At 53.1% G+C, this 21044-nt stretch overlaps 10 protein-coding genes across 10 annotated transcripts; 4 read left to right on the top strand and 6 right to left on the bottom strand.

Moving 5' to 3' along the window:
- Positions 1-239: 239 nt before the first annotated feature.
- LMH87_000460 (uncharacterized protein) lies at positions 240-3675 on the bottom strand (the record flags this gene model as incomplete). Its single annotated transcript, XM_056198372.1, has 6 exons — positions 240-622; positions 670-1382; positions 1431-1913; positions 1970-2047; positions 2109-2682; positions 3669-3675. The coding sequence occupies 6 exons, from the start codon at positions 3673-3675 to the stop codon at positions 240-242; spliced, it is 2238 nt and encodes a 745-aa protein (XP_056055328.1).
- A 1557-nt stretch (positions 3676-5232) lies between these two features.
- On the top strand, positions 5233-6516 carry LMH87_000459 (uncharacterized protein; the record flags this gene model as incomplete). The annotated part of the gene is made up of 4 exons (XM_056198371.1): positions 5233-5674; positions 5773-5859; positions 6080-6172; positions 6359-6516. The coding sequence occupies 4 exons, from the start codon at positions 5233-5235 to the stop codon at positions 6514-6516; spliced, it is 780 nt and encodes a 259-aa protein (XP_056055327.1).
- Positions 6517-6590: 74 nt separating this feature from the next.
- LMH87_000458 (uncharacterized protein) lies at positions 6591-8948 on the bottom strand (the record flags this gene model as incomplete). The annotated part of the gene is made up of 5 exons (XM_056198370.1): positions 6591-6861; positions 6916-7843; positions 7893-7954; positions 8003-8535; positions 8646-8948. The coding sequence occupies 5 exons, from the start codon at positions 8946-8948 to the stop codon at positions 6591-6593; spliced, it is 2097 nt and encodes a 698-aa protein (XP_056055326.1).
- Positions 8949-9575: 627 nt separating this feature from the next.
- On the top strand, positions 9576-10855 carry LMH87_000457 (uncharacterized protein; the record flags this gene model as incomplete). Its single annotated transcript, XM_056198369.1, has 4 exons — positions 9576-9987; positions 10040-10194; positions 10257-10617; positions 10683-10855. 4 exons carry the CDS (start codon positions 9576-9578, stop codon positions 10853-10855), a joined length of 1101 nt encoding a protein of 366 aa, XP_056055325.1.
- Positions 10856-11084: 229 nt separating this feature from the next.
- LMH87_000456 (uncharacterized protein) lies at positions 11085-11750 on the bottom strand (the record flags this gene model as incomplete). The annotated part of the gene is made up of 2 exons (XM_056198367.1): positions 11085-11252; positions 11319-11750. 2 exons carry the CDS (start codon positions 11748-11750, stop codon positions 11085-11087), a joined length of 600 nt encoding a protein of 199 aa, XP_056055324.1.
- Positions 11751-12099: 349 nt separating this feature from the next.
- Positions 12100-13231, bottom strand: LMH87_000455 (uncharacterized protein; the record flags this gene model as incomplete). The annotated part of the gene is made up of 4 exons (XM_056198366.1): positions 12100-12470; positions 12527-13072; positions 13141-13177; positions 13229-13231. 4 exons carry the CDS (start codon positions 13229-13231, stop codon positions 12100-12102), a joined length of 957 nt encoding a protein of 318 aa, XP_056055323.1.
- A 491-nt stretch (positions 13232-13722) lies between these two features.
- On the bottom strand, positions 13723-14143 carry LMH87_000454 (uncharacterized protein; the record flags this gene model as incomplete). Its single annotated transcript, XM_056198365.1, has 2 exons — positions 13723-13766; positions 13825-14143. The coding sequence occupies 2 exons, from the start codon at positions 14141-14143 to the stop codon at positions 13723-13725; spliced, it is 363 nt and encodes a 120-aa protein (XP_056055322.1).
- Positions 14144-14926: 783 nt separating this feature from the next.
- Positions 14927-16116, top strand: LMH87_000453 (uncharacterized protein; the record flags this gene model as incomplete). Its single annotated transcript, XM_056198364.1, has 3 exons — positions 14927-15047; positions 15159-15721; positions 15781-16116. The coding sequence occupies 3 exons, from the start codon at positions 14927-14929 to the stop codon at positions 16114-16116; spliced, it is 1020 nt and encodes a 339-aa protein (XP_056055321.1).
- Positions 16117-16558: 442 nt separating this feature from the next.
- On the bottom strand, positions 16559-17000 carry LMH87_000452 (uncharacterized protein; the record flags this gene model as incomplete). The annotated part of the gene is made up of 4 exons (XM_056198363.1): positions 16559-16695; positions 16785-16810; positions 16860-16915; positions 16974-17000. The coding sequence occupies 4 exons, from the start codon at positions 16998-17000 to the stop codon at positions 16559-16561; spliced, it is 246 nt and encodes an 81-aa protein (XP_056055320.1).
- A 719-nt stretch (positions 17001-17719) lies between these two features.
- On the top strand, positions 17720-19412 carry LMH87_000451 (uncharacterized protein; the record flags this gene model as incomplete). Its single annotated transcript, XM_056198362.1, has 3 exons — positions 17720-17725; positions 17879-18178; positions 18231-19412. The coding sequence occupies 3 exons, from the start codon at positions 17720-17722 to the stop codon at positions 19410-19412; spliced, it is 1488 nt and encodes a 495-aa protein (XP_056055319.1).
- Positions 19413-21044: the final 1632 nt, after the last annotated feature.

Raw genomic sequence — 21044 nt, 5'->3', positions numbered from 1 at the left:
TTTCAGAATATGTGGTGCCAATTAAATGAATGGTAAAATCGTTTGCTAGTATAGGGTCATTCTTATATCATATCCCAAAACTATTCTACAGCGCAGAGGCAAGTCGTGAGACCTAGCGTCTCCTACTGTCACAGTAGCGCACGCTGCGCCTTCAATGGTGTCAGCGATGCCACTTCGCAACGCCTGTTTATATGCAAGGCTCTATTGCTCGAAATTCAAATACAAGCATTTACAGCGCTCTAGTTTCTGTTTCTGTTTCCGCTACCGCTCCTAGTTGCTTCATCTTGCTGCCCAATTGGTGTATATCGGCCCTGGCTGAGCCCGCTGCGACCACTGCGGCTGCTGCCACGGCTGTCAGAACGGCCCCTGACCACTCTATTGAGCCAGGCACCGACACTGCGATCCTCGCCACCGCTGGTCTGAATCTGTGATTTTCTATCGTCGTCGTCATCGTCAATGACCAGACTGGGCAGGCCATCACGGCCAACTGGAGACCCAGCACGCATCAGGGAAGCCGACTCGTCTTGAACAGAAGCGGCGCCGTGAACAGTGCTGGCATCTCCGAAAATGGAATCCATTTCTTCAAGGCGAACACCACACGTCTCTGGGTAGAGAAAGTAAACTGCAAGAATTAGTTTTGATTTCCGATGCAGCACGACGAGTACTCACCGATAACGAAACTCACCACGCAAGAAAGTGCGTGGATGAGGTATAAGCGCCACTTGATCCATTCCTGCAGTATAGGAGTCATCTCACCGACCAGCCAATTGAATGCCCAGTTGGTGGCGGTGGATAGACTGGCACCCTTGGATCGAATGCTCAAAGGCAGAATCTCGGGAGGGTACAGCCAGGGAATGGGGCCCCATGAGTAACCGAAAGCGGCATTGTAGATCATGACGAATAAAACCACCAATTGGGGGGTGCGCTTAATATCCAGGTAAATGAAATAAGAGATGAGCGAGAGTGAAATGGCCATCATGACGGCGCCAGAAAGCAGAATAGGCCGTCGGCCCCAACGATCGACCAAATACCACGGGGGAATCGTCGAGAGGAAATAAGTAATACCGTTGAGACCTGTCATGAGAATAGCGTCGTGGCCGACCCAACCAGCCGACTCAAACACGTAGGGTGCGTAGTATGAGATTACATTGATGCCGTTGAGCTGCGCGAGGGCCTGAGCGGACATGGCAATGAGAACCCGAGTGCGGTATCGTCGAAACATGTCGGCATAAGTGCGCTCGCCTTCTTGGCGTTGCAGTAGGACGGACATTTTGATTTCCTTGTATTCGTCGCGGGCCTTGACGCTGTGAAGATCGCCACCACCATACAAGTTGGCAATGACAACCATGCCTTCTTCGTCTTGATCGGTATCCAGTAGCCATCTACGCTGGGTTAGCAGAGCTAGCGCACGGGGCAGTACAGTTACGAACCTGGGAGACTCTACAATGATCAAGCTACCGAGCGCGAGCAAGGCGCCCATAACACACTGCATGAACAAAGGGATACGCCATGACAAATTACTCTTGATATAGCCACAGCCGTAGTCGACCCAGACGGAGGTGGTGTAGCCGATGATGTTGCCAGAAAACTCAATGCAGGCGAGCTTTCCTCGGTTATGCGGCGGCGAGATCTCGGACTGGTAGACGGGTACGATGGTAGACAGCATACCGACACCAAGGCCAGCGATGATACGACCAAACATCATCATGGTCATGCTGGTAGCCATGGTCTGGAGAGCACCGCCAACGAAGAAGATGCAGGAGCCGTAAAGAATAGTTCTTCTACGGCCAATGACATCGCCGAGACGGCCGACAATCAGAGACGATATAAAAGCACCAATTTCCAGAATGGCGACCATGGTTCCGACTGCGGCCTTGGAGGGGTGGCCAAAGTAGTCGATAAAGTAAGGGCCGCTGGGTTGGGTTAGTTGAGGAAGTGGCATCACAGAGTGTCGCGCGGTTCAACGTACGTGATGATGCCGGACATTACGCCTTGGTCATAGCCAAAGAGAAATACACCTAATGAGACAAAAATGCTGGTAAAATATCTAAAGCGAGGCAAAACGTCAGTCTGCGCCGCCGAGATCGGAAACATTGAAGATGACGTACAAGAGGGGCTTGCCCGTCAGGCCATGAAGGCCGCCGGTACGACCTGCCATGATGGAGCCGATGCAGCGTTCTGCGCGAGAGGGCGGTCGTGGCCGCGGATTGGGGACGCGTATGGCGTCCTTGTCAATGTGATGATGGCGGGACGGGGAGCGATGGCGACTGTATGGCGATGGACTGCGGATGCGGACCTTTTTGGAGCCACGATCGGGACGTTGGCGATGCTTGGGGACGGCGGCGAGGAGCTCGGCCTCAATGTCGCCGGGGAGCTGGAGACGGACGGGGTCGTCGAGGTCGTCGTAGCGATCGCCAATATCGCCCGTGTCGGTCCAGGACGACTCGGAGTCGGAGGACGGGCTGCGGGGGCGGCCGGCAGCAGGTCGAGTGTCGGCGGAGGAGGTGAGCCGAGACGACGTTTGGTGATGGCCGGAAGCGACGTTGTTCTGGCGCGGCTGGATGGTGCGCAGAGGAATGTTGGAAGGGAGACGGCTGCCCTTGTGTGGATGAATTTTGAGAGATTGGGGCCTGTCTCGCAGCAGCGCCCACCTGCAGTTAAAGCTAGAAAGAGAGCTTGACGCTGAAAAGTATAAAAACGGCCCTGGGAGGGCGCGAGGGCGGAAGGTCGGAGGAGCTAGCGGCGGTAGCGTGCGCGTGAAGCCAAGGCACAGCCAAGAAAAGCCCGACGACAGTCAACGGCGAGGGAATAATAGGGTCTGGTGATGCCGTCGGGTGTATGGAGGTGCGTCAGGCTGCACAAAGTATTGGATCTTGCCTTGGTCGTGCTTGGTGTGGAGGATTGTACTGCCGGTGGAAGCCGTGATGGGGCTCAGGACAGGGGGCGGCAGGCAGATGACCAGCGAGTAGGATGATGGATCAAGAGTCCCGCCAGCTACCAGATCAGGCGCAACTGGGTTAGGTCGAGATGCAGATGAGGCACCCTTGAGAACGGCCGCGGGATGAAGCACCGCAGATGATGTCCTATAGGTCCAAAATTCCGCAGCGTGGTGGTCGGGCGCGGGTGCACACGATGGTAGCCCAGTCGCGTGCGGCGAGGCCACAGACAGAGGACAAAGCACGGGACAAAGGGCGACGATGCGCCAGCGGGAACACGATCGGACGTGGGGTGTGGAGGTTTGTTGCAACGTTGGCAGGCGGTGCTTAAAAGGTGGGCATGTCAATGCTCTGATGGCCGGACGATGAATGAGCGACGGTGAGAGAAGCGAATGTTGTATCCGACAAACGGGCGAGCTTGGATGTCGAGATCAAGGAGATGACGCGAGTGCTGAGCTTGGCATGAGAAATAGGTAGGTAGGCCAACGGCGGCGGGCTGACCAGCTGGGGAGCAAGCGAGGCGATACGGGGCTTTGCTTCGGGCGGGACGGATCAAAGACAGGACAGCTTGAACAGCTCCGACTACGGGGCCAAGAAGACGGCTCTGACGCGAATCTATCAGTACAGATAACGTGTGTCGAAAACAAATAGGGGCTAATCATTTCAGAGCACAAACTCGGCCTCTTGATTGGAGCAGCACCGAGGCGAATGTCTCGACACAATCAGCCTCACAAGTCATCGGCTTGCTCGCTGGGGCCGTCTTTGTTACGGCACTGAGTTAGGTAGTCTGCAGCAGTCTCTCGGCCTGTCCACCCTAGAATTTAGCGTGTCGCTTGCCTGGTTCTAGTCGTTTTTAGCGGTCCACAGCGGTCCACAGCCATCCTTAGTGACGTAGTTGGCGGTCCACCAACCGTGCTCGAGGTGGGAGAGCGTCAAAGGACGCCTCTCATCTTGAAATCGGCACTGAATGATCAGTACGTCCAGGGCAACGTTTAGCATTGGACATGCTATACATGTATTTAGGAGTACTCGGCTGCTTTCGACGACAAGTTTGGGTCACAGCTCCCGCTTCTTTGCTGAGAATTACCCAAGTACCTTCGGGCTTTCGGTCCACACTTGCCCTAATAATAGGTACCTGGGCAAGCTCCATCCTGCAAGACGCTGTAAGCAAGCTCGATAGCACGCAGAGGTTTGCCGGCTTGCTTGCAAATTTGTTGCGAATTGAGCGTACAGTAAAGTACGAGATGCGTTATTCTTTTCATCTTGTTCATCGGTTCTTCAAAATCTCACCAGCGTCACGAGCAAATGGCCACTCTATGCTTTGTCTCCGTTTACATAGATGCAAGCACCACACAGGAAATACAGCAAATCCACATGTAATGAGACAAATAAAGTACATAAAATGGGAAAATCAAGCAGAACAATGACATGTCATCTACGACTTTTTCTTCAATTTTGACATGTCAGTGACTTTGCAACATCCTCCCGCTGTCACTCTATCATCATCGCCGTCGTGAGGCTGGTCATCCTTGAGCTGCTGAGCTGTGTTGTCAAGTGTCAAGAACTTGGCAATATGTACATACTGCCCCCATTCATATCAAGACAGCCTGTTGCCCTCACTCCCCTTGTCGCTAAATAGCCTGGCTGGAATAAATTAAAGATCGATCGCTGCGTGTCTAGGACGTGTCTACTGGCGAGCAGCAGATTGTGCTTCTTGGAATGGAGAACAGTGTAGTCTCCATGGCCACGTCGGAAAATCGCTTTGCTTTAAACAACGGGGACAACATTGCGCGCGTATGGTCCTACCATCTTGTGTGAATCACTGATCTGCATGTATGGACAATCTTCCGGTATAAATAGTACCATAAGGGCATGTATGCAGCGAAGGCATAGAATTACGGTGTAATAGTCTTTGCAGAAATGGAATTATTGGGTGATGAAAATTGATTAGATGTTAATGACAAAGCTCTACGAGACTTTTTTATTCTCCTTTCCGTTCTTCCATTTCAGATTTTTACATCTTTTCTTTTACTAGTATTTGCTTATTTTGGCTGAACTGTTTCCAGCAATTTCTATTCATGTAGACACGAGTGATGGCTAGCGGCCTCTCGTCTCGTCACCACCGGCGCGCTGTCGACACTCCACCACAGCACACCCCGGAACCCCAACTCCCCCAGAACCTCGACTACATCTCATCGCCATCCCATTATCGACAATGCCGCGTTTCTCTTATTAGAATTCAATTGCACTCACTCATTCATCCACCCCATCCTCCTCCAACCGTCCCCCCCCAGCAATGTCCCTGCGCTTCGCCGGCAAGCACGCCGCCGTCGTCGGCGCAACCGGCGTCATCGGCTCACGCATTGCCCAAGCTTTCGCGCGTCACGGCGCCTCCGTCTCGCTCCTCGGCCGGAGCGCCCTCGCCCAGCGCGCCCGTCTCGAGGCCCAGCTCGCATCCTCCTCCCCAACAGACTCTTCTTCCTCATCGCACGTGCAGCAGCACCAGTTCATCAAGCTCGACGTCTCGGACGCGCGCAGCATCAAGGACGTCTTTGGGGGACGGGGCGCGGAGGAGGGGCAGCAGGCGGTGGGACCGGTGGACGTGCTGGTGAATTGCGCGGGCATCTCGCAGACGACGTTTCTGAAGCGCACGCCGGATGAGGAGCTGGCGAGGATCGTGGACACGAACCTGCTAGCGACGATGCTAGTCTGCAAGCATGCGAGGATGCAGCCCCACGGTGCGTACAAATCTTCTTTTTCTGGCGCCTCTCTACAGCAAAGGGCCCCCTGGCCCCCTTCGAATTTCCAATCTAATAAAGAGGCATTCTTTGTGCAGGTTGCATTATTAATGTGTCGAGCCTCATGGCAACGCACGGCGGCTATGGCGCCACGGCGTACGCTGCTTCCAAAGCTGGTCTTATAGGTACGTTTCCTGCACTTCTTTTTTTTTTTGGCATTCCATTAGCTCGAGAGCTTGTGAGAAGGAGATAAAAAACACATGATTCGTATTTGTCCTGTTAATCTGGATATGGTAGTATCCTGGAGTTTTCTTCCCTCCCGTGACCCTTGCGCGGGGGTTGGTGTATATATAGCTGGATATATGCCCCAAATGCTAACCTCTGAATGATTTTCTTGCTCTCTAGGCTTTACGAGAGCGCTCTGTCGCGAAATGGCGTCCAGATCTATCCGTGTAAATGCGTTGCTGCCGGGCTGGGTAGACAGCGACATGTGGCAAAGTCAGTCCTCTTCTTCCCTTCCCTTTCCCTACTTTCGTTCATTACCTGGCACACAAAGGCGCTGTCGGTCCTCGTTCCTGTCGCTGACCGTTTCCTTTTCTCGCCCGCACGCCGGTTCCCCAAATACAAACTTTCTCGCCTTCTTTCTGCTAATATACAAACCTTTGTGGTATCGCGCCTTGTCAGATCTCAAACCAGAACTCCAACAAGCATATCTAAAAGACACTCCTCTCCACAGGGTCGCGGATCCGGCCGAGGTGGCCGACGCGGCCGTTTTTCTCGCTGCCAATGAGTTTGCAAACAACTGCGTCCTGAACCTGGACGGTGGTCTGAGCGCTGCATGAAGCGTTCAGGGGCCGCGCGCTCGCGCGACGCGGCATCTCTAACAAAACGTATTGTTGGCAAAGCGCATGCAACCTCAGTCATCAATGACAATGGCACCGCCAGCATCTTCCACCAATACCACTTCGCCGTCTGGTTCTGTGCGAGCAGTCTTGGCCTTCTTCGAAGGCTGCTCCTCGCCGTCATCGTTTGATCGCTTCACGCCCTTGGGACCTTCGACGTGGACGGTGCCGTTCGTCTTGCTCTGGCCATTCGTCTCTGGTGCAGCTGCCTTCTTCGGCTTCCGTAGAATTTCAGGCTTGTCCTCAACCACACCTTTGTATGGCTTCTCTGACGCCTCCAGTGCCCTGTAGAGCACGTTAGCGGGTGTACATTAGATTAATTTTTCAATGTGTAATTACCTTTCTTCGATGTCAAGGACAATGTTGACCAGCGTGTCTTCGTCAGAATCGTCCATGATGGTTAGGAAGCTGCCGTTGCGAATACCCAATTCAGTAAGCTTCTTTGGCAGGTTATCCGTCTCATCAAAGTCGTAGAGGATGCCAACATCGTTGTTGACTGAGAATTCGCGGTCTTTAAGACCAAGGTTCTCTTTGAGATAACCCTCAACGATATCCCCCAGCGTGGCCCGCGCAAGGTCGACAACAACGCTAGCGTTGAATACGCCGCAGACTGGGCACTCGGGTTTTGGTTGGCGCAGCCTGTCTGGCGCGAGAAGTCTTGCGGGAGCAAAGGGCGTCAAAAATACCTCCTTTGCCTGGTCGTAATCCCCCTTCAAGACCTTGAACGACTCCAGCACACACAGCCCCGCGACGATGGCGTTGGTGGTAGCAATAGCGGGAATAATGTTGCCGGCCATTTGCTTGACATCAAATCTGGACTTGCTCTCGATGCCAAACACGGTTGAGCGAATGTTTGCGCTAGCAGTGACGAAATCCAGGGTGTCGATATCATCCTTGTCGAATGTGATGATTGGTTCCGGGTCGGACGGTCCCTTGGCTTTGTTGAGTTCTATTGCGCGCTTGCTTAACCGCTCCAGACTGTCGTTGAAAACCGCCAGGCTTTCTTGTAGTGACCACGTCTTTTGGTCGTCGGCAAGTAAAGAGTCCTTTGCTGCTATGGCGTCACTTGCTTCGCTCAGAACTTTGTCGTAGTTAAGGGCTTCAGGAGGGGTTCTGGATTTCCACATGTCTTCGACGGAACGCAAACGTTCTATATCGGCGTTGAAAACTTTGTCAAACAGCATCCTTGGGAATTCAGGTGTTCCGACGGCGGCTCTGATCTTCTTAAGTGCCTCAGATTCGCGCTTGAGCTCCACGATTTCCTTGGCTGCAACCTGTTTAGCTAGTGTATTGGCAGTTTCGATCTCTTGACTTACCATTCTCGGCGTCCTCGGAATGGTCGAAAGCAGCTTGGTCCTCGCTGGCGCCAAATATCTCACTATTCTCGTCAGCAGGGGGCTTCTTGGATCAGTCAAATTATACTCACTTCAACAAATAGCTTTTGCCCCACACTATACAGTGAATGGGCTGGCTAGGTGTGCTTCGGATCGTACAGACAGGAAACGATTTGGGAGTCTCCTTTGGTGTGCAGTCGTAGCATGCTGTGATGCCCTTCTTGATGACTTGGGTTTGTCCGTTGAATCCCGTCGTGCCACTCTCAATCAGTGGCACGTTGGCTGCCAGACACATTTTATTGACGTGGCGGCGCGCTTCCAGATTGTCCAGTGCGTTGAAGACAACCTTGAAATCACGGAACCATCCGACAGTAAACTCTTCGTTCTTGATATTTGCGTGGTGTGCGACAATATTGACATTGGGGTTGAACCGCTCGGCGGCTTCCTTGGCAACGAGTGCTTTGGACTTTTTAATGTGCTCTTGACGGAAAAGAAATTGGCGGTTCAGGTTCGAGAGATCGATCGTGTCGAGATCGACAATGTGGATTTGGCCGAAGCCCATGAGGACCAGGTTTTTGAGCAGCTCGCACCCAATGCCTCCAGCTCCAACCATGAGCACGCGTGACTATTCCATCACACGTTAGCCATCTACCCACCTCCGAAAAGACGTCGCAGGAAAAAGGCACATCGTAACTCTAGATTGTGCGACGCTGTTCGAGGGTAACACCGTCTTACCTTTTTAACTGTCGAGTTGAGTGATGCGCCGAGGGATTGCTGGTTGTAACGGTCTCTGGTGATCACGGGGGTCTGTTTCGGCTGCGCAGCTTGCGCCGTAGGGTTCGCTCGTGGTTGAGCGGCCGGTTGTGCTTGCTGTTCTGCTACGTGGGCTTCGGAGGCCCTCTCTGTCTGCTGCGCGGCCGATGCGGGTTGCTGCGCCTGCTGCTCAACGACGGGTGCGGCCTGCGACGGTTCGTTCTCTCGAGGTGCTGGCGCCGACACCGCGGGCGCGATCGGCTCGGGGCTCGGGGCTCCCTCCATCACGCTTCGTAGGGTACAGCTGCGGGAGTTTCGGTGCGATTGGTTCGATGCAAGACAAAAGACACGATAAGCCCGTGTCCGTCACGCAGTCATGGGACGGGTTCGGTAGCTTTTGTGTTGGAGAGGCGTCGTAGTTCGGAGCGCAGGCGGGTTGGCACTGACTTGACTTTGGCTGACGCTCCAGCTGCGCGCCCAGCCAATCGGATAGCGCTCTGGGGTTGCCGCGGGTGGGTGATTGGCTGGGTTGATTGCAGTAGCACCGCTAAGATGCAGGCAAAGGTGCTGATGTGCACAGCGTGCATTTAATAAAGGTGACGGTTGAATGCAGGCTGCTGTGAATTGAGTGGGATAGGTTTCAGAACATTAAGCATTAGATTCATTGACGTGAAGATTGTCTCGCTGCCCGCAGTCTACGTGAATGTCAGTGCTTCCGTTTGTCCCCTACCCTGCCATTCGCTACCTAAAACACGGCCGACGGTGGCTGTAGCGCAAATCTTAGCGGGTCTGTGATCTCAAAACCTTTTCAAAGTGACTGTGCTTGTCACTTTATCGGTCCGGCGCCCGAAGCTCACAGAAAACGGACTTATTATAATCTGCGGGCACCTTTCTTCATCATAAAGATTCAACATGTCGGACGACGAAGCGGACCCTGAGCTCCTTGAGCTCTTGCGCGCCCATCTGCAGGGTAAGCTCCAAATCGAGGAAGAGCCCGAGACGGGAGTCCTGCAAGGCGTCGAATATGTTTACGATAATGGCTTCGATGTGGCTATCGATATGCGGGCAACGAAAAACGCGGCGGAAACCATCTACCGGCAGATGCAGGAGAGAGAGTTCTCTACGGCTGCCTGGACAGACAACGAACTGCATCCCAAGACCAAGGACGAGGCAACCGTCGCGTTCATCTTCACAATGGATCTGCTAAACTTTTCTTTTTGGTCGGAGCTTCCTCAAGACGAAAGATTCGCTATAGAATACAAGGGCAAGCAGTGGACCGGGTACTGGAGTTTGGTTGCAGCAATGCAGCGGGCCCTGGACGAGGGTACGTGTAGTCTGTCGACCTGATATGTGAAAGTCGCTAATTGAAGTTGTAGGTATCCCCATCACCGATCCCAGCTACTGGATTGAGGATGGCAAATTCACACTCGAGTCATTGAAGCATGTCTTCCGGTCATGCACGGAAGAAGAAATGCCCTTACTACAGGAGCGCTACGATTGCCTGCGAGAAAGTGGCCAGGTCCTCTGTGAAGTACGTCATCTGTACCGCGAACTCTCTGCCATCCACTCACGTATCTAACCTGAGTGCAACAGAAATATGACGGGTCTGTATTGAGCCTCCTCGACGAGGCTGGTGGCTCAGCAGCCAAGCTAGTGAATCTGCTCGCTCAAGATTTTGATTGCTTCCGCGACGAGCATCACTTCGAAGGACGCCAGAAGCCGGTCCGGATCCTAAAGCGGGCGCAGATTCTTGTCGCCGACATGTGGGCTTGCTTCCAGGGAGAGTCATACGGCAGCTTCCACGACATTGACAAGATCACCATGTTTGCCGACTATCGCATCCCCCAAATTCTCGTGGGCCTGGGCGCCCTGTATCTAAGTCCCTCAGTTGCGAGCGCAATCAAATCCAGAAAAATGATAGAAAGCGGCAGCTCGTGGGAAGTGCAACTGCGAGGTATGTTTTCCCTGGACTATTTTCAGATTCTTCCAGTTACAGTTGTGACTAACTGATCCATGTAGCATGCAGTATATGGTGCGTCGAGTTGATTCGGCGAGAGATTGTGAGGAAACATCCCGACACACATGTCAATGCAATCTTGATCGACTTCTTCTTATACGATACAATCAAAGAGCTGGAAGCTGCTGGGCAGGAGGAGTTTCCGCACCACCGGACTAGAAGCATTTGGTACTAAATTTTACATAACGCGGCGATAGATTAGAGATACACATCAATAGACGAGCGCTTGATTGAGAAAAGAAGGATAAAAAAAGTCATTTAACTACGTAAACATGGGGTTCAAATGATATTATTCATACAGTCTCAACGCACAGCTGCCCAGCCAACAAACGAAAAAAGCCAACGCCAAAACTCAGCTCGAAAAGCCCCACGAAATGCAAACCCGCCCAGTCCAACATAAAACTTTACGCAACAACTACGGCGTTCAAAATCTTGTCCATTTGCGCCGTCTCAATGTCGCTGTTGCCCTTGTTCTCCTCTCTAAGGAGGACGGCGAGGACTTCGATCGGTGGGTTCAGACCCAGGCGCTCCGCACGCTGCCAGCGCTTCATGCGGGGAGTTCCAATGCACGGCTGTGGCCCGTGTTAGCTTCCATACTGATATGGCTTTCGACATTTCCGCAGAGTCTAGCCACTTACCCCATATTGAGAGCTGACGTCAAAGTATCGCAGCACCTTTTCGTTGAGCGACAGGCCCTCTTGGTGTACCCGCGGAGCAATGCGCTCCGACTCAATCGACTTCCAGAATTTTCCAATCTGCGCATCGCTCATCTTGCCAGCCTTGAGCTCGACTTCCGTCTTTTCTGGCACAACGATTTCCTCGACAGCCTCCTCTTCGTCCTCGTCTTCCTCGGGCTGCTCGTCGGCTTCTGGTTCAGCAATCACATCTTCCACCTCGAGCTCCTTCTCGGCCGGCGCATCGACCTTCTGCCGCGACGGCACAACGATGGAGTTCTTGACATCTTTGGGCACCGCTTTTGTGACTCGGTTGGAGAAACTAATGGTCGATTGGCCCTTGTTCGGTCCCGGACGGGCTCGGGCGCCGCCTGTCGATCGTCTGGTCGTAGGCATGATGGTGGTAGTTGGTATGGCTATTATTTATAGGGGGGAATTTCAAATCCGATATCAGTTCTACCTGTATGTCGAGTGGTAACGGCGTTTGATATAATAGTGTTGATTGATGAGGTTGCGATAATATGACGTGGGGGTGAAATTCACGGCCGATTGACTTCTGGGGTACAAAGTGCACCCGTCACTCAAGCGTCGCTCAGCTGTAGGGAGCCACCAATTTGGCGGGGCAACGCTGCGCGAGACAGGCACCAAGTCATGTGATGCCTTTCACGGGGAGACTGGAGGCCGGGATAAAAGGTGCAATATATGTGATTAAAAGTCATTTTTTCTCTATAGCCTTGAAAGTTGTCTAACCGCCTGTAGCCTCACGGTAAAATGTCAGACTCCTGTTGGCGCCGGCTGTGCAAAACATCTCGCTACGGCCAGTCTTGGGCAGCCAGCGAACTGCCCAGAGCGCCTTGTCCGTCTCGCTGTGCGTCGCCACGCAGTCACTTCGCTCGACGGACCATACCTTGACCTTGCCATCCATGGATCCACTTAGGAGATACTCGCCAGTGTCGCTCCAGTCAATGGTTGTGATCCAGGAAGAGTGGCCAGTCAGGTTGCCAATGTGTTCTCCGTGCTTCATGTCGTACAGGGCAATGATGCCAGCATCACCGGCAGCCGCTAGTCTCGTATTTCCAGGCGAAAAGGCAACAGCGCGAACAGGCTTCGCCAGTCCTGAGGTAGATGTTAGCTTGATCACTTCTTCAGTAATTGTCTGCAAAATTCCGTACCAGAGAGGGAGTAAAGGATGCGTCCCGTATCATTGTCGAAGATGTAGATGGCGCCGTTTTGATGACCGCTGGCAGTGAACTTTCCGTCTCTGCTAAGGTCGACGCACATGCCAAAGCTTCCTGATCCTGAGCTGCCAGTCTCGTATTCGCGAATCTTGGGCTTACCCTCATCGACAACATCCCAGACGTTGATCCTGCCGTCATTGGTAGTGCTGGCCAGGTAACCGCCGTCTTCGCTAAGCGCCAGCGCCCAGACCTCGCCCGCCTGGACAGAGGCACCGGTTATCTCACCCGTGTTGCTCCATTCCCCAGTGTCTGGGTTGAGCGCCCAAATCTTGACTTCACCTCCGAACCCTGCGCTGGCGGCGTACCGGCCATTCCTCGATGTGCAGAGGTGGTGGCAGCCGAGCTTGTGAGCGTTTGATATGCTCTGCTTGAGGGGAAACGCTGGGTCTGTGGTGTCGTGAACATGGATGGCAGAAGAGCCACCGGCAGAGAGAAGCGCCTTTGGCGTCGAAGCCAAGGCGAAAATGTCCGTTATGTGTGCTGTTGCGTTTGTTAGAATCTGTCAAACGGCAGGCCGGTAGCTTGGCCAGCGTGGCGGGGTAACTTACCATTGTCGACGGTATGCGTTGTCAGATATTGCTTCGACTATTCTCTGTCAGGTTCCCGACCAGAAGATATCGGGGACCAGGGACTTACCATTGTGAAAACCCCATGCGAATGAGACTGGTGACAGGCGTGGATGAGAGTTGCAGAAAGCGTATGACGGATATTGGTGGGGTTTCTGCAGGCTACAAGCTTGCGCTGGCGGGCTGTGGTGGCACCAAATCGCCAGCCCACTTTCACATCACAGCACTTGGACACTTTACGATTTTGCGGCCAAGCTCTAATGCCTTGCAAGTGGCGATTCGAATTTCATTCGTCGCCTGTAATTCGCGAAAGTTCACAGTCAAGCGTCCCAGAGCGAGCGGTGTACATCACAAGAGACGTGCAGATCTACGGTCTCAGTATCTGGACACTACAAGGAACAATTCTTGGCAAAGGATTGGATATAATATTATTGTACATGGCTCAAAACGAGCTAAAACGCCGTGTGTATGCATCCTATAACCGGCAGTCGAATATACATGAGATTTTGATACACCTTTTTAATTTAAACAGCACCACTGATGCTTCCCTCGTTTTGTCGATTACTATAGCTTTCGTCGCTCGTCGGATCTCCACATCCCTCTCATTTCTGCAGAAATATAGTTAGAATTTGATGGAGCCAACGTACTGCGTGCAGATATACATACCTTCCAGGCAGTTTTGACATAGACGATGCATGCGCTTAGGGGCACCGCAGCCTGGGCACTGGCAAAGACTGTTGACATCCTTGAGGCCCTTGTTGGCCAGCTGTCTCATTCGCTTCCTCGAGTGGGAGACCTTGTTCTTTGGCACAGCTCGCAAGATACCCTCCCAAATGTCGTCCAGCAGCGTGGGAATGGTGATGCTGATACCGGGGAGAGCGAGGCCAAGTGTCGGGAGCAGACGACCAGCGAGGCCAGCCAACGACGGTAGGCATGGAATAGGAAGCAATGCAGGCGAGGCGATTCGGGGAAGAAGGGCGGCCATTGCGAAGATGTCGAAGTTCGAAGCTCGTCCGAAATTGGAGACGTTTCTGTGTAGGCACGGGCGAATGATTGAGCTCGTGTCTAGGCGTACCGAGGAGCTACCAATTTGTGCGCTGGCGACGGGCTTGCAAAAGAAGAAAAAATGACCAGGACTGACAACGTAGTCTCACAGTTTGATAGACCTAGTGGAATTGGCGCGTCGTAGTTTCGTCGGTCGCGAATGGCTTGGTGTCACGATGTCGGAAAATGCGCTGCGACAAAACTTGACTTCATTGCTTTTGGCTGCTCACACGGTGGAGACTTGGTCGGGCAGCAGCAGCCAATGAGCAGCAGCGTCGCACGGACTGGCGCTGGCCAATGGCGGTGGCCTGGTGCTGGGGAGCCCCAGACCCCTCCCTGCCCCTTTCCCAAGGGCCCGCCTCCTGAATTGGACCTGATGAGCTTTGCAGGGCCTGGGATCCCCTAAAAGCCCAGTGGCAGCGCTGGCTCGCGGGAGCAGGTCCGGGCCACTGACCAGCTGGCCTGTGCCTCGCCCGCCCAAAAGTTTCCCCTTTGTAGCTCCTCCAGGCTGGCTAACGGCGTCCCACAAAGTCCCATCTCGCAGAGTTGCTCGCTCACGACTGCCTTGTTCGATTCATCTACCGTTCAATTCCTGCTTTCTTGTCTACCTTGTGGCTCCTACACACGGCAACTGGACATTCATCTGACATTGTCCTCGCAAAGTCGCATTTAACTCGACAGCTGTTCTTCGTCTCCCTCGACAAACAAGCGGTATCACGACACAATGGCTGCTGCTCCCTCTTCCGCCATTTTCCCCCAGAGCCATGTCGGTTTCGACAGCATCACGTCCCAGATCGAGCGCAAGCTCCTGAAGCGTGGTTTCCAGTTCAACGTCATTTGCGTTGGTAAGTTGGCCGACTCGTCTCGATGCTGCCCGCCCGCCCCTGAGGCGCGATGCGGCACGCCCACCACAACTGCCGGAACAAGCTCTAACTCGCGTCTCCCCTCGTTTCTAGGTCAAACTGGTCTGGGCAAGTCGACTCTGATCAACACCATCTTTGCTTCGCACCTCATTGATTCCAAGGGTCGTCTCCAGCCGGATGAGCCCATCCGATCCACCACTGAGATCCAGGCCGACTCCCACATCATCGAGGAGAACGGCGTCCGCCTCCGACTCAACATTGTCGACACCCCTGGATACGGAGACCTCGTCAACAATGACCGCTGCTGGGACCCCATTGTCAAATACATCAAGGATCAGCACTCCGCTTACCTGCGCAAGGAGCTCACGGCTCAGCGTGAGCGCTACATCCAGGACACCCGCATCCACTGCTGCCTATTCTTCATTCAGCCCTCTGGTCACTCTCTGAAGCCCATTGACATTGTAGTTCTTAAGAAGCTCTCCGATGTCGTCAACGTCGTTCCTGTCATTGCCAAGGCTGACACCTTGACCGCTGAAGAACGCCAGGCATTCAAGCAGAGCATCAAGGAGGAGTTTGCTTTCCACAACCTGAAGATGTACCCCTACGATAACGATGAGTTCGATGAGGAGGAGCGTGCCCTCAACAACCAGATCAAGGTTGGTGCCAATAATCGTGACAAACAGCATCCATACTTGTAGCTAACATGACATGACAGGGCCTTGTTCCCTTTGCTGTCGTCGGCTCCGAAAAGTCCATCATTGTCAATGGGCAGCAGGTTCGCGGTCGCCAGAACCGCTGGGGTGTCATCAACGTTGAGGACGAGAACCACTGCGAATTCGTCTACCTCCGAAACTTCCTTCTGCGAACCCACCTTCAGGATCTGATCGAGACGACATCCCAGATCCACTATGAGACCTTCCGTGCCAAGCAGCTGCTCGCGCTCAAGGAAAGCAGCGCCCACCAAGGTGGTGCCAGCAGCAGACCCATCAGCCCTGCTGCTGACCGTGAGCTGAGCCGCAGCTCTCAACGCATGGCCATGAACGGATACTAAAAAGCGTATTCCGACTGACGTTGCGGGGCGCGGAAAGAGGGGAGATTTGGTCTTTTTGCGACCACGGGCGAAGGCAGTTAATGTTATGAATTAGGAAAAGTTTGTCTATTATGGTGTCGTGTACAACGAGCGAGTCATCGAGCATGTCTGCCAGTCAAGGTTGCGACAGGACATGCCGAGCACATAGCAGGCACAACGGACCTTACCTTATATACCGAGCAACGAGGCGTGCGTGGAGAGGTACTTTGTTACAGAGTGGCTGGGCATGTACGCGAGGATGCCGTTATTTTGGTATTTCTTTGCTCTCATGACGGCAAGCCTCTTTGCCAGGCGACGTTTGCTATATCTTTTGCGGGGAGTGCACATTTGCCTCGCGCGTTTTCTCTTTTGTGGTTTCTTTTTAATAGTATGCGCAGGAGCCTTGTCTTACAATATTTATGCTCTAATACGTATGTTTGAGTATTGCCTGTGCATGTCGGTGAATGGAGGTGATGTTTCCGATGCCAGCCTGAATGTGTCGGCTGAGGACCGGACGGCTCTGGTGCCTTGTCTTCAAGCACTTTGGAGGATCTATGACTGCTAGATTGAATCACGAGATTGCGTCAGCTACTATATCGATCTACACACGAAATTTCCGTCGTAATTGATTTCTAACGCAGGCTACCGACCGATGCGGAAAGCAAGATTGAGACAGCTAGGGAGAAGCGGCCCGTCGCGGCGCAACTACTGTCTGGACCTCATACCCGTGATGAGGGGTGAATGCGTCTGCCGGCTGTGGGCAGGGGAGAATATGCACGTCCTGATTGAATGACGTGCCATTCGACAACACCGTCCAATCGAACTCGTTTCGTATTTACCAAGCCCTGGGCATTCATAGGGTCCATATGTACTGAGTAGTCAGGCTCATATCGATCAATGCACACCTCTAACCAGACCAGGCTTTGGGGCTTTTTGGTGCCTTGCACTAGCACCATGTAGGTACAGCGCGTGGCATCGCCCAGGAACCAATTGTCCGGCGCAATTCAGTGGGCTGTAGACCCCCGAGGAGCAAGTTCCGCGGATTGATTGAGGCCCCCATCTCCCTCGGTCGGGGTTTTGAATCCCCCCAATTTTAGCGGGCGGCGTTGCTGCCCGTGGCAGGCAAGTGGGCAATGACGCGGGCAATGGCGCCCTGGAATTTCATTTTAGCGTGAACTTGCAGCGGTTTTTCTGGCGCTGGCAGACTGTGTGGCGCCTGCCCTACACAGTTAGGAAAGGATGAGCCCCTGCCCGTTGTCCCCCTCGTTCCCATCGCTCGTTTGCAGGCTTCCTGCTGATCTGATTCAGACGCCAGGCGTTCGTCGTTTCGCGCTTCCCTTTTCCTCCTTTAACCACCCAATCAAGCTTGCCACGCTCCTTTTGCCCGTTGTTGTCTACTTCTCGGTGTGTCGCGCCCGAGTCGACACAGTCTCGATCCTTCGTTTCTAGTCACTCTTTCCCGGATATTTCTTCTGCCCTCTGCATTCCTCCGTTTGCGACTTTGCGCCACGGACGATCTCACCACTTTACTATCGCAAGATAACTTAATTTCGCTCGACATTTAATTTATCGACAGCTGGTCATCATGCTTGTAAGTTGACTGCTGCGACTTTGTAGACGCAGAGCAGGGAACTCGAAGACATCTGCTTGCACACATATGCGGCGTCTGTGTGTCGGGAAATATGTCTTCGTTGTCCATGCTGCAATTTCCCAGCATATCAAGCTGACCAATCCTCCCTCCTAGATTCAAACTGCTCTTATGGCCCTCGCGGCCACGGCTGTTAGTGCCGTCAAGCCTCTTGAAGTCAAGGGCAACGACTTTTACGACCCCGACACGGGCAACAAGTTCCAGATTGTTGGTGTTGGCTACCAACCCGGTGGCAGCGCCGGTTACAAGCCTGATGACAACAAGGACCCCTTGACCGACGCTGATGCTTGCATGCGTGATGCTGCGCTCATGCAAATTCTCGGCATCAACACTGTCCGTGTCTATAACATTGACCCCTACCTTGACCATGACAAGTGTGCCAGTATCTTCAATGCTGTGAGCCGTTTCCCTAGATCGTACTGCTTGCCATCATACTAACAATCTCTAGGCTGGCATGTACCTGATCATTGACGTCAACTCACCTCTGCCTGGTGAGGCCATCACGTCGTTCAACCCTTGGGAGAGCTACTTTGGCGGCTACCTCAACCGCACGTTTGCCGTTATGGAGGCGTTTGCCAACTACCCTAACACACTTCTCTTCTTCTCCGGAAACGAAATTATCAACGACAAGCCCTCCGCCAAGGTTACTCCTCCTTACATCCGCGCCGTTACCCGTGATCTCAAGAACTACGTCAAGAAAAACTTCAAGCGCCAGATCCCCGTCGGCTACTCGGCCGCTGATGTTCGCGACTACACATACGACACTTGGAACTACTGCCAATGCACCATTGATGGCGAAGAGGACAACATGAGCCGCGGTGATGTTTACGGCCTCAACTCTTACAGCTGGTGCGGTATTGATGCCACTTACACCTCGTCTTCCTACAACGAGCTTACCGACAACTTCAAGTCGAGCTCTGTGCCCGTTTTCTTCTCCGAGTACGGTTGCAACCAACCCCTCGGTGAGCCACGCTACTGGAACGAATCTGTTGCTCTCTACGGTGACAAGATGAATGGCGTCTTCTCCGGTGGTCTCGTCTACGAATACTCCGAGGAAGACAAGAACTACGGCCTTGTCAACCTCACCAGTGACGGTGCCAAGCTACTGGGAGACTACAACCGCCTCAAGAATAAGCTGACCAAGGTTGACTGGAAGAGCGTCATGGCCCAGAAGGCTCCCCAGAAGGATATTGAGCCTCCCAAGTGCGATGAGAAGCTCATCACCCACGATGGCTTCCTTGCTAACTGGACCCTGCCTGCCCCCCCCGACAACACCAAGGACATGATTGAGAACGGCGTTACCCCCAAGCGCAATGGCAAGCTTGTCGACATTAGTGACTTCAAGGTTTCTCTCAAGGTTTCCGATGAGCGGGGTAACGAGATGAAGGACCTCAAGGTTGTCGCCTTCTCGAACGATGAAGTCAACTACCCCGGCAAGGTTAGCACCGACACTGGCAAGGAAACGAATTCCTCCAGCAACTCCACCACTGGCGGTGATAACAGCACCGAGGGCGATAGCAAGGGCGATGGTAAGGGTGATGGCAAGGATGACAAGGGTAACGGAGCTGCCTCTGCCGCTCCTATGATCCTCGCCGCTGCTCTTCCTGCCCTCGCCATGGTCTTTGCTTAGTTGGGATGATGCTAGGAGTGCGTGCAGTGATGTGGCCCCATGGAGATGAGATGCAGGACAGTGAGCTGTCTGCTGCCAATGTATGATCTGATTCTCAACTGGTACCTACCGTACAAACTATAGATTGCTTTGCGCCATTGTATGCAGCTAAATAATATACCAACCCAAGCGCCTGATTTCCAAAATGAATTCCCAAATGAATTCCCAAATGACAAGATGATTTGTAGAAGCAAGAATGGGGTAGTTTTCAAGAGTCCTTGTCGGCCTCGCAGGTGGTACAGCAAGGGTTCGTGGAGCAGGGTAGACAGTACTCGTGCGTGCCGAAATCTGCACATTTACAGCAGGAAGTGCAGCAGCCATTGACGAGAGTGAGACACGATGCGACAGCCATTGTGTCTTTGTTGTGAGAGATGGAACGGCGTATTCTGTTTGACGTCGCTTCAAGTTGTAGGACAACGTGTGAAACAGCTGTGATTTGAAGCGGGTATAGTTTTGTTTGAGATGGATGGGAAATTGCATGTGTTTCTTTGGTTTTCGTATTTTCAAAAGAAAAGAGAAGAAAACGTGGCCCCCTTTGCTAATATAGCTGACCGATGTCGCGTCCCACAGGGGGCCAAAAGGAGACGGAGGTGCGTGCAAGTCGGATCATGGGATTTTTTTTCGGGCACAAGCTCAGCCCCCAACAAAGAGAGCCATCCAACTCCACGCGTACGGCACGCTGCATCTTGCCTTTGTTGTGCAAACAAGACCTGTACGGCTCTGGACGGCAGGCTTCTTGGCGTGAGCGAAACTAGAAAGAAGTTTGCGGCTGTCCTGGGGGGTGTAAGCTGTCAGCTGTAAGAGAGAGAGACATGTTGCACAAATCACATCTCGAGTAGGAGCTGTTGGCATTGTGATCAATTTTCCTACATGGTTGTCTATGAGACTCTGTTTTGGGGTCTGGAACCTGGAGCACCGTTGATTATAATTTTCTTTTTTTCCCCCTTACCCTGGCCCTTTCCAGCGCCGTATTCCATTGTTGCCTTTTTGAGTCATTCGAAGCGGTGTCGGATCGAGTTGCTGCATTGGGGGGCGCGGCATTGAGCATCATCGACATGAGTAGCAAGGGCAATTTGTGCTCAAAAGGGCGGGCTAGACGTACCGACTTCCTTTGTCCCTTTGTTTGAGATTTTTATTTTTATTCTTCTTCAACGGCCTATAAAGAAAATTACGACATGGTCACCGACGGGAACACGGCGACTCGGTGAAAGAGAAATGCTGCCTTGGCCGGACGAGAAAAAACTTGGAGAGATTTGGCTGGGGGCGTTCAAGAATGTTTCGGGACAACGAAAACCGTCGTTTCATTTCTCGAATTTGCTAATGATGGACGGGCATTATTGGCCCAGTCTCATATGCCTGAACAGGGCCATACCTGCAGCCCGTCATCGGGCGACACGTCATGTTGCACAAACTGATTCGGAAGAGACTTTCCTCCTAGCATCGTCAAAGTGTGTAAACGAGATGTTTACGCCGCGGCCATCGGGGGAGGCGACACATGAAGAGCGAGCGCCAAGGGTGGATTGTGCGACTTGAACTCGTCATTGATGGAGGTACAACTTATTTTTTTCAGGATGTGGTAGCACGAAGAAAAGG

This window comes from Akanthomyces muscarius, chromosome 6, assembly GCF_028009165.1.
Source record: "Akanthomyces muscarius strain Ve6 chromosome 6, whole genome shotgun sequence".
NCBI lineage: Eukaryota > Fungi > Ascomycota > Sordariomycetes > Hypocreales > Cordycipitaceae > Akanthomyces > Akanthomyces muscarius.
This window is presented reverse-complemented; position numbering and strand designations above follow the sequence as displayed.